Below are 10852 nucleotides of genomic sequence, written 5' to 3'. Positions count from 1 at the left end.
AAAAAAAAAAAAAAAAAAAAAAAAAAAAAAGAGAAAAAATATTATATCTCTATAAATAAATACAAAGGCTGTGTGCAGGTAATTCCATGTGCCATTGTCGAAAACTACTTTAGATTGGTGCTGGTGTAAGTAGCCACTCTTTTCTCTTGGGTGTGTATTTTAAAGATGATTTTTTTTTTTTTAATAATGCCAAAAAGGAAAAAAAAATTCCATAATAATTTGTAAACTGAAGTATATGTCTTGGACCTTATTAGCTTCATAGTGATCAAGGTAGTCTGTTAGGTGCAAGGATGTTAGTAGTCTTAGCTAGCAGGAGATGCTGTGTAATGTTACGAGACTGTACATTTTCTAAGACGGCAATATGCAATAAAGAAAAACGGTTTCGGTGAGTGTACATGGCAGAGCCACGAGTTATTTTGGGGGGAAAAAAAATGGGATGTTTGGGGATTGAGACAGGTGTTGAAGAAAAGGCCCTCCGCGGGTTGCTCTTTTTCGGGTGTATTTGCAGTCATTGCTGGGGTTGGCTGATAACCCCACTTCACCGCTTTCCTGCGGGCTGGGTTTTAGGGGATCGGGGGTTTTTCCACCCTCCTGGCTCGCAGCATCCTCATGGTCGCCCACTTGTGGGCTCTGAAACGCCTCCCAGTTAGCGACCCCATTCATTTCTCTCCGCTGCATTGTTGCTAATGCCTGTTCTCACCTTGGTGACCGGCTTTTCTAGGAGCCTGCATTGAGGCAGCCGCCAGTTTTGCATCGCGGGATCGGATCATCTCCCTTTCTCCAGCTGACGGAGCCGAGCCGGTGCTGGCTGGGCTGGCCAGCGTGCCTCTAGCCAAGCCTACCTAGACACACCAGAGATGTTTTCTTGGCAGTAGCCCAAACCCCTTTTGGCCTATTCACACTCACCATTGCCTTTCCCGCACACATTTCCATCTGGGCTCTGTGTTATTTTTCTTCTTCTTCCGATGCTTTTTGCATTCAGTGACCTTTGCAGCACCCAGCATCCCCAGACCCCACTGCCCTTAGCGACGGGAGCACCTGTATCTTGCTCAGACCCATACGCTTCCCCCATTGATCAGGGCTTTCCCCAGTATAACCAGGGAAGACGGCACCGAGCCAGCACAGATGGGGCGTCTAACATGTCCCTGGGCTTGTTGGAGCTTCCTTTGGTGCGATCCCACCCAGCATTGGGGCTGGCAGACACGGCAGCTTTCTCCTATTTATATCCCATGGCCGGTGTTTTCTACCACAGAGCATATTTATGACCCAGCGTTGGTCAGATTCGGGCCGGCGGGGAGCGCGGGGCGGTGGTGAAGAGCACGGCTACCATTGCAGCGCCCGGCGGTCGGGTGGGCTGGTGATGCCATGTGAAAGCAGCCCTGGGCTGCGTAGTGAAAGGACCCAAGCAAAAGGGGAATGGCTTCAGCTGCTCTTCCGTTCATAAATCCCTGTGTCCCCAGCACAGGGGTGCTCTGGGGTGCATCCATAAATGGATGTGAACAAGCCGGCCAAACCCTACAACCCGATGAGGACCTGAAATTCTGGTTGATGGCAGATTGCAGGTTCCCTGGCCCACACCAGTGTGTGACACAGGACGGTCCCCAGGACGGGGACGGGGTGGCGGTGGGAGATGTGAGCAAGGACAGGGCATAGCTTTTTATTCAACCAAGATATTTGAGGGGAAAAAAAGCCTAGTAATGTGCAAGCTTCCTAGCCTGTAAACTGCTCCTCAGGGCTGAAATAGCAGCATCTATGGCTTAAGAACATAAATTCAAGATACAACATTTGTCATCCCAGAGGAAAGGGACCTGGGGCAGGCACTGTGCTGGACTGGCACGGCTGTGCTGTGTGAGCCCATGTCACCAGGAACTCATGTCCACTGATGGCCTGGCTGTCTGGGTTTTCATCTGAAAAAGGGCTTCTGTGCCCCAAATCCTGGCTGCTCCCTCCAGTTAAAGCCATGAGGAGGGTGTGCTGGATAGGCCAAACCTGCCCAGACCCGCCGGTGCCAGGGGAGCTGCCGGGCATGGCGCTCCCAGAGGAATTGCCCCATGGGGCCACCCAGGTTGGTGGCACCAAACCTGCTGATCCAGCCTTGGCTGTGCTCCGCTCCAGCCCGGCGGCTTTCCCTGTTGCCGAAGGCTGGGGCAACTGGGAGTCCCACCGGAGCGAGGAGTGTCAGGTGTCATCTCCCACACTCAACCTGTTATCCTTGGCATCACGCCCCGGCTTGGAAAAGATGAGCCAAGAGGTTGGGGTGATGACCTGATGCAGACACAGCATTGCATGCAAAACTCAGCTCAGCAAGTAGGGCAGACACAGCCTGACGGGCAGACACCAGGCTCCCAGCCCCACTGGCAGCACTGCTGCTCTGGTGCCACTGGCAAGGGGTCGCAGGGTGTCGGGTCAGCGGGAGCTTGCTGGACTTCATGTCCAAAAATATTTATTTACTCCCAAGGGAGGGTACAATGGGACCGATGGATCTGTCAGGCTTTGACATCCCTCCTGGAGACCCTCGGGAAAGGGTAAGCAAAGAGGGGACACTGCCAGTCCTGCTCCCACCTGTGTTGCAGCTGGACCTGGCTCTGTCCCCGATGCCAGTGCCTATGTCACAGCTCAAGCAGATGTTCTGGGGTAAAATTGCACTTTGCCAACATCATGATCTCGCACAGCCCAATCACCAGATCTGTGGCCCTTGTGCAGGGCTGGCACTGCTAGAGCACCCCAGGAACAGGCTCATCCCTCAATGCAGAGACCAGCGTAGCAATAAAACCCCATAAAAGCACCTGGGTATTTCCGTACCAGCCTGTGCTGTGGGGTGAACATGCCCTTCAAGCTGTTTCCGTACCAGCCTGTGCTGTGGGGTGAACGTGCCCTTCAAGCTGTGCTTTTTTTTTTTTTGGGGGGGCGGAGAGGCCAAGCTGACACGAAGGCTGATGGGTGAAGGAGGGAGGCTGTGAGCCAGCACCATCCCCGTCCCCATCCCCTCTGCTGCAGCAAATCCTGCAGACATCTCCCCTGTGAGCTCTCTCCCTGGCATTTCTCAGGGTCCTGCAATACATGCATGTGAAAAGGAGAGTTCTGCATTTTAATCAGAGGTACTCTGACCTGAAACCTCTGAGCATTTTCTATTATTTTTAGCCTTAAACCAGGCTTGATGAGTATGTGCAGGTGAGCCAGGGAGAAAGCCAGGAGCCTGTGCTGCCAGGCCCCAGCAGAGCCTCAGGAAAGGCAGCACCACCATCTGCTGGCACTTTCCTGACTTCATGGTTTTAGCGCTGTCTTGAGTATAAAATCAATCCTGCCTCTTGCTTTCCTCTGCCAGATCTCTACTGTGGTCTGAAAAGTTCAGTGTTCTCTGGCTGTGGAACAGTCAAAATGCTAAATTTTATATTTAAGTTTCTCCCAACATAGTTGAGGAGGGATAATTTTAATTCTATCCATCATAATTCAAGTCAAATAGCCAAAGGTCACAACATGTGGCTTCGCTGTGACTTTCGGCACTGCCTGAGCTTCAGGTTGGTGCACTCTGTATGTGCGGATGCAGGCAACACAAATGCATGTACGTGTAAGATAAACTAACCCAAAATACTTTCATGGGTCATCTGAACTTACCTCCATGGCTTTTGAAATCAAAGAATGCTCCACTCCACTACAGTCCACCCCAGGACTTGTCCTGACACTAGGGTCTGTGTTGGAAGCCTCCTAAGTGCAGGCTCCCCTTGCTAAAACCCAGCTTTCCTTGCACTCTGTTGTCATGTTGCATGAACTCGACATTAAGGTGGAGTTTCCCAGTTCCCAGGGCAGCTCTGTGAAGATAAGTCATTGAATTGTCATTTTTCCTTTACTTTCTTTACCGGCCCGTATTCCAGCTTTCGCTCACGTGCCCATGCTCTCAGTTCAGCCGTGGCTCTGCAGGAGGGGTAGGACACAGTCACTGTGTATTTCGGCAACGGCAAGCAGAGCTGCTCTAAACCAGGATTATCCTGGGCACCACAACAGCAAGTTTGGAGGACATGGGACAGCCAAACATAGCTATGCTCCTGCTGCCTAACCCATCCCTTGGGCTTTCCAGGACGCTGCTGTAAGCAAAGCCGGGCTGGCATGGTGCCCACGAATTTCCACGGGCTTTGAGCGCTGCGGGGTACTGGGAGCTTTTCCATCTGCTTGAATTTGCACTTGTGTATGTTCACATGGATTTACTTTGCCAAGCTCTGTATAGAGCATCCCCTGGGCTGAAGGAAAGGTGAGGAAGCCCCAGCCACGCGCTTCGCCCAGCTCCCAACCTCTGCCTGGGATCCTTTTTACTGTGAAATCAGAGTGTGAAGCACCCAGGCAAGACCTAGTTTCTACGGCAAATCTTTCCAATTTAATAGCAGGGGGCGATTACCATTTGAGTTACATTTTCTGGAAAGAATCCACAATTCAGATACTTTATTCAAAACTTGACGTGACCTCAGGGATGGTATATTATCAAATGTTCTGTAAAATGCACCAGACTGAGCACAGCAGCCACAGGCGCAGGTCAGGGAGGATCGCAAGTGCCACGGCACATTAGATTTCACTGGAAAAATAAGTGACCTGGTTACTCAGAGCATTTTTTTTTTCCCTGATGCCGAGATTAGTTCAGAGTATGTTGCAAGGTCGGGTAAGCACATTACATTTATGTGGTTGTAAGGGAATTGCTGGGTGAGAGATTTAAGAGAAATTTATCTTGCTGCTTTTGTCCACATCTATGACCCTGAGGGTTTTTAATTTGTAGGACTCATGCAGGGGGTTTCGTTCCTTACCAGCTGCAGCACCAGCATCTCCCCAGCTGCCCTCCACCGTGGTGGGGTGGGCTAGCACGGTGCTAGCTGTCAGCCTCGCCTAGGAGCCAGCCCAGTGCCCACGGGCAGCCCCAACCTGGGGACAATTTCCACCTGCTCGGAGTGTGCACACTTCAGTGAAGCCCTCTGGTCAAGCCCCCGAGCATAAATCTACGTGTTTAAGCCTGCACATCAGTACTGCTGGCAGAAGCAGGTAGAGAGATTCCTGCTGCCTTCAGCCAGACTTGCTCCAGCCCCTGGGAGAAGCAGAGATGTTCCTCCAGATGCAGAAGAGCAGTGCTGAATATTTCCACTCCCGATCTCCACCCCAGGAGCTGAGGAGTGCTGGCTTCCTAAGTGACCTCCCCAAAGTCACCCCCGCTGCACCTTTCTCCTTCTCCTTACGGTGGGGTCAAGGAGGAGCGCGTGTCCCCATATTTGAAGGGAAAGCACCTACAACATGTGAAGCACTGAGGTTTGCAAATGCCTTTAACTTCAGTGCACACAAGAATAAAAACCCCTCTGAGAAAAGGTGCAATCTTCTTTTCAGAGCAAAGCTTTAAAAGAACCTTTTTTCAGTTTGTGAATCTCTCTACATGCTCCCTTGTTTATTAGTTTCTGAGCTGACTATGGAAGAGCTAAGGTTGAAAATAGTTTATAAAGGCAAGGATAATGGATGCATAAAATTAAGGAGCTCAAGTATTTGGAAATTGCTCCCCAATCTGTTTTGTGGGCTTCTGCCAGGGCTTGCCCTTTTGAAACCAGCTGAACCTGGAGGAGCTCAGTGCCAGCGAGACAAGAAATAGCACAAATAACAAATGGCTCCTCTCAGAGCGAATTTACCTCCTCTGCTGAATCATAGCTGGATCCAGCTCATCTTTCATGATCATCCCAGAAGCCTGTGGGCACGTTGGTGTGCTGCCTCACCCAGGACAAACAGCCCGAGCAAAGCTTCAGGGCTTGATTGCTGCCTGAGCAGCAAGTACCAGCACAGCCCCTCCAGTTGGGGTGACAAGATGAGCACAACGATCCCTGCAGAAAACACATGGACTGTTCTTCAGTTGCGACTATTACAGATTGCACTAGAAGAGCCTGGGTGTAAGGCTCAGCCAAAAACCCGCCTCTGAGGTGTGTGGAGCTGAGCACAGAGTGGCAATGCCTACAGTGATGGGGACAGGAGCAGGGCACGGCTGCCACCTCCCCAGGACAGAAATGCTGGAAGGTGTCACCACCTGCCTTCCTTCTGGCACAGATGCCTGACGAGGAGGGGGTCTTTGCGAGTGAACCCAGTGCAGGATCTGACCCCCAGCGCACATCATGTTGTGCCAGTATTCCCTTTGCCTTTGAGTCCCCCTTGCTAAATTTCCTCTGGCTTCGGTCACAGCCTCCTGGGGTCTTCTTGGCTGAGCAGATCATCCATCACTCTCCAGCCAGACTAATGCAGGCCCTGATGTTGTGCCCTGGGGTTTCTGCTACTTTCACTTTTATTTCCCCAGTGACTCATCCATTTTATGCCACCAAGAGGGATTTACAGTCTCTCTTTCCACGTCACTTTTCCTCCTGCTTCTCACAGTAGTGATTTCCCAGGAAAAAATACCTAGAAAAGCAGAGCTGTTCCCCAGGCACTTCAGCTGGGGTGAATGTAGATGCTTCAAGACTCAGGCAGTGTGCTGCCAGCAGCACGGCATTAGCAACCCATTGCTCCTTTGCAAATTGGGAACAGCAAGAGGGCTGGCCATGGTATGGGTAGCACCTCGTCCTCCCACATCCAGCCCCAGTGAAGCCACTGGGACTCACCCCGCTGATCCTGGCAAGCTCCCGGCTTGCAGCAGCAGAGCAGCACAGCGCAGCTGGGCATGGGGTCACCCAAGCCTGGATCCCATTGTGGGTTACTCCTCCTGCAGGATTTGAGACCATTTTATTCTTCTGGTGCTTAGTTACTACCTTGTTCCTGGGTAATGCTTTGCAAGCAGGTCTAGAGGCTCGCCCATTTATTATTAATAATCAGAGTCACCATATAAAAATACAAATGCAGCTAGAAGGAAGAGGCAGCTCTGCCGCTGAACCAAGCGCCCTGCCAGCATCAGGACTGATCTCACCAGGCATCCAGGCTGCAGCTTTTGCAGCTCTGGAGAGAATGCAGCACAGACGTTAGTCAGCATTGCACAAAATGTCACTTTTCTGATGTGCTTTCCAAATTACTCATTTCGGCCTCTACGACAAACCTTCCAAAGAGCAGCATGTGTTGAGTTTAACAACAACTACTGAATCCATCTTTGAAACCAGGTTTCAGAGAGGTACACTTAGAGCTTGCACTGCATTGGTCACAACCCTTGCTCTGAATGTTTTTATTTGGGACGTGGCAGTCCCGAGGGCAGAGTGGTTGATCTCATTAACAGAAGGAGGCTTTTCTTAGGATCATTAGCGGAAAACAGCTTTTCGCTGTGCTGGCTGCTCAGATCTCTGCTGGCATCTACTGGATATGCAAACCAACACCAGTGCTGAAAGAGAAGCGGGGATGGGGGATCTCATTCACGTGAGCTATTCGGTTCTGGTGATTATTGTCAGCTAATACAGCCCATCAGGCTGCCACTTATAAACTGTTAATTGTTCATACTTCGTAACTTATGCACAAAGCATTTGCTTTGAACCCAGACTTCATCTAGAGATTAGGAAGGGAGCAGAAAATAATGACTTGAATGAATCTGATGATCAAATCAATGGCAAAACTACCACTGACACCAGTTGGACCAGTACCTTTTAAAGCGCTTTTCATTCATCAAGACTTAATGTTTCCCTCCTAAGACATATCAGTGCCATGTGTATCATTGCCAAATAGTATGGCACTCTTAAACTGAGGGTAAGTATGCTGGAAAGTAGACAAGGGACTGAAGAGCCCAAGGACTAATGTTTAGATTTGGCTTTGACTAACGCCACTGGTATCCAGGGCTGAACTGGTCTTCATATCATGGGAACTGCTCTCTCTCTTATGCCTAATATCCTGCACTGAATCACTCACGTGATTTTTGAATTGGGGTGCTACAAAGCATCCCAACGTCCTTCACAGAGCCTTTCTGTAAATGAGATTGCTGTTTGCCTTGCATCCAGGCTCATCTCAAGGGAGGAAGAAGGAAAGAAGTGTTGCAGAGCCATGGCTGGAGGGTTGGAGCCTCAAAGCTAGTTTTGCAGTGTCTAAACCCTCGGTGTCTTGCTGCCTTCTGAACTCCTCTTCAGCCCAAAGAAAGAGGATCTCAAAGTGGGCTGACACCAGCATGGGCATGTAAGAGCTGTGGAGCTGGTGTCCGCAGAAAGGCTTGGCCAGGAGCCACCTCCTGCAATGTTTTCTTACCTGGGAACAAGCAGCTGCGACCATGGGCAGAGCTTTCAGAGCTAGGTTTAAAACAGCGAGGTAACCCTCAGGTCTCCTTCTCCTGGATGAACCTATGGACTGTGGCTACAACTCATGGAGAAATGTCCCTTCTGGGAAGGAAGAACCGTGCGGGTTTTCTTTGCTATCTATCTACTGGATCACAGTTGAATTTTTCTATAGCTAATACAAGAGTCAATGACTACTGGGACTCAGGCAAAAGCTCTTGAAACTGTTTCAAACATCAGAGCACTCTCTGTACGGCAAATTAGCCTGCACCAATCTCCTTGTTACCACCTGCCAGCTACCTAGGTAAGAGTTAAATCTAATCTCATCATTCACAACCACCTCTTTCACTTTACACTAGCCATACCTTGCTGCGGAAGGGCAGGTATTCAAGAAATTCCTGTCCTACCCTTCTAACAAGTCACTAGTGTTCACTCGCTGTCAAACAGCTTCTGTGAAAAGCTGTGTTTTTTCTGTACAGCTTCTCTCTGAAACAGTACGAATACACTGCTCAACTTGCAAAATCCAGGATCTGCAGGGCAAAGTATCAGTGCTGAGAAGTAGTCAAGGGTCAAATATTTTCCCCGTGGACTTCAGGAGCATCACAGAATGAAATTACATTAATGCTCACAGCAAGAAAAACGGCTGCGTTAAAGTTTCACGAACAATTAGGTCTCTCTCTCTACGATCATTCATCTAGCAATTTTTTACAGAAGTTCCCTTCTCAAAGCTGGGCTGAGAATGATGCCAGGCTGAGACACTGAAATCTCCTGCATAAAAGACAATTTATTTCTTGTCTCACTTACAAAATAATGATAGTATGTTCACTTGGGTCACAAACAGTTGAAAAAGCCAGTAAAACAGTAACATTGTATTTTTAAAGCCTGTACAAGGAAAAACACTGCCTGTCTTTCACATTTAACTCTGGCAAAGATAAAGGATTTCTGATTCAAAATACTAATTTAAGGCTTTAGGCCTTTGGACAAAAAAATTATACTGATAAATTCATATGAATTTATGCCTTGCAATCGCACTTCCATTGTGTTATTTTCCTTTTTTTCAATGGCAAACAGAGCTGTTTTTTAAATATTATACTCCAGATGGATTGCTGCTATCAATACAACACTATCTGTTCTCTGCATATACACATTTTCACATGCTTAAGAGCACACGAAGAGTGCATGGTATTGCTTTACCTCTCCTTTCAGATACTCACCTCTCTCACACGGCTCCTCTAAACATGGTTAAACTCTTAGAGATGTGAGACACTTTGGATGAGCCCAAAAAGAAAACGCACACCTTGTTCACAAACTCGGTGATACCATAGTCTACACCCATACCCTTTTCCTCAGTCTGTCTGAAGAACTCTCATTTCTCATATTCATAGTATTTTAAGCTGACTGTACCTGCAAAAAAAAAAAAAGAAAAGGCTGCTGAAATTCTGACAACTGAGGTTTCATCTTCCTTTCCTTCCCTCCCGGTATCATACATCTTCCCTGTCACAATTGCTGTTTTGTTATGCTTGGGAGTTTGGAAAAAAAAAAAATCATCTTAATAGATCGCTTTTTTAGCCTGTCCTACACTCTATGACTTTCTGACTATCAGCACTTCCACATATAACGGGTTAAAGCAGCATTTCCTGCCATGATGCGGTTTTCACAGTGTGGTGTTTTCAGAGTGTCTTCCAGCTGCCAGAGCTCAGCTTCCAGTTGCTTTTTTGGCACTTAACAAACAGCTCACACCGTCAGTCGGTTTGGGCTGTATTTGTGCGTCTGTCTCTTAGCTTCACTGTGGCACTTTCTGCAGGACTGGAGCAAACACCGTTTCATTCTTGCAGTCAAACTCTTGTGCTGACTGGGTTCAGCGCCTATCACCAGTGCATCAGGCCTGCTAAAAGGGAAGGGGCACTCCCTTTCCCCGTGGATCTCTCGCTGATCGCAGACTGGATCGCCAAACCAGGGCTTGCACGATGGAGAAGAAATCACACTGTGGCTCACGCAGTCCCATCTCTCCGATTTCCTGGTAGTCTGGCTGCAAAGGGCTCCAAGCACCAGGGCTCCCCGCATTTCCTCAGGGAGACAGCCCCAGGACCCAAAGCCTCCATCCCGCACCCTGATCCCTTCAGAGGCTGGTGTTGACGGTATCCGCTTTGGCCTGTACGGCGGCCTCAGAGATGGTGTCTGGCTGCCCATCTCGACAGAAGAGGACGGCGGGGTTCTTGCAGGCCCACATGGCCACCTCTCCCCCGCTCGCCGGGCTGGAGGAGGACAGGGCACTGCCTGGGGGGCCGCTGTGCCGGTTGACATAGCGCTCCCGGACGCGGTCAGCCCGGCTCTGGGGCTCCGGCCGGTAGCCTGGGGCCGACAGGTACGCCGCCACGTTGTTTCTAGTCCTGTAGCCGCCCTCACGGCTGCGCCGCAGCAGCACGGAGATGTTGGGGTTGCGGGCGGCGTAGATGAGGGGGTTGATGGCACCATTGGCCCAGGCCATCCCACTGGCCACGGCGTCCATGGTGGGCGAGAAGGGCAGGTGGCCAGCGGCAGCAGCCAGCCCCAGGATGCAGTAGGGCCCCAAGCAGCAGATGATGGAGACGATCATGATGAGGACGGTGGTGGCCGTGCGCATCTCCCCGTAGGCCCGCAGCAGGTGCCCGTAGGTGGTGAGGGGCCGC

The 10852-nt window shown here is 50.0% G+C and overlaps 1 protein-coding gene across 1 annotated transcript; it reads right to left on the bottom strand.

Moving 5' to 3' along the window:
* Window positions 1-10302: 10302 nt before the first annotated feature.
* On the bottom strand, window positions 10303-10845 carry GPR135 (G protein-coupled receptor 135; the record flags this gene model as incomplete). Its single annotated transcript, XM_009283301.1, has 1 exon — window positions 10303-10845. A coding segment is annotated over one exon (543 nt), but the record flags the coding sequence as incomplete, so codon positions are not given.
* Window positions 10846-10852: the final 7 nt, after the last annotated feature.

The sequence above is a fragment of the Aptenodytes forsteri genome, unplaced genomic scaffold (genome assembly GCF_000699145.1).
Source record: "Aptenodytes forsteri isolate BGI_AS27 unplaced genomic scaffold, ASM69914v1 Scaffold410, whole genome shotgun sequence".
In the NCBI taxonomy this organism is placed as follows: Eukaryota; Metazoa; Chordata; class Aves; order Sphenisciformes; family Spheniscidae; genus Aptenodytes; species Aptenodytes forsteri.
Note: the sequence above shows the minus strand (reverse complement) of the source record. Positions and strands in the feature narration are given on the sequence as shown.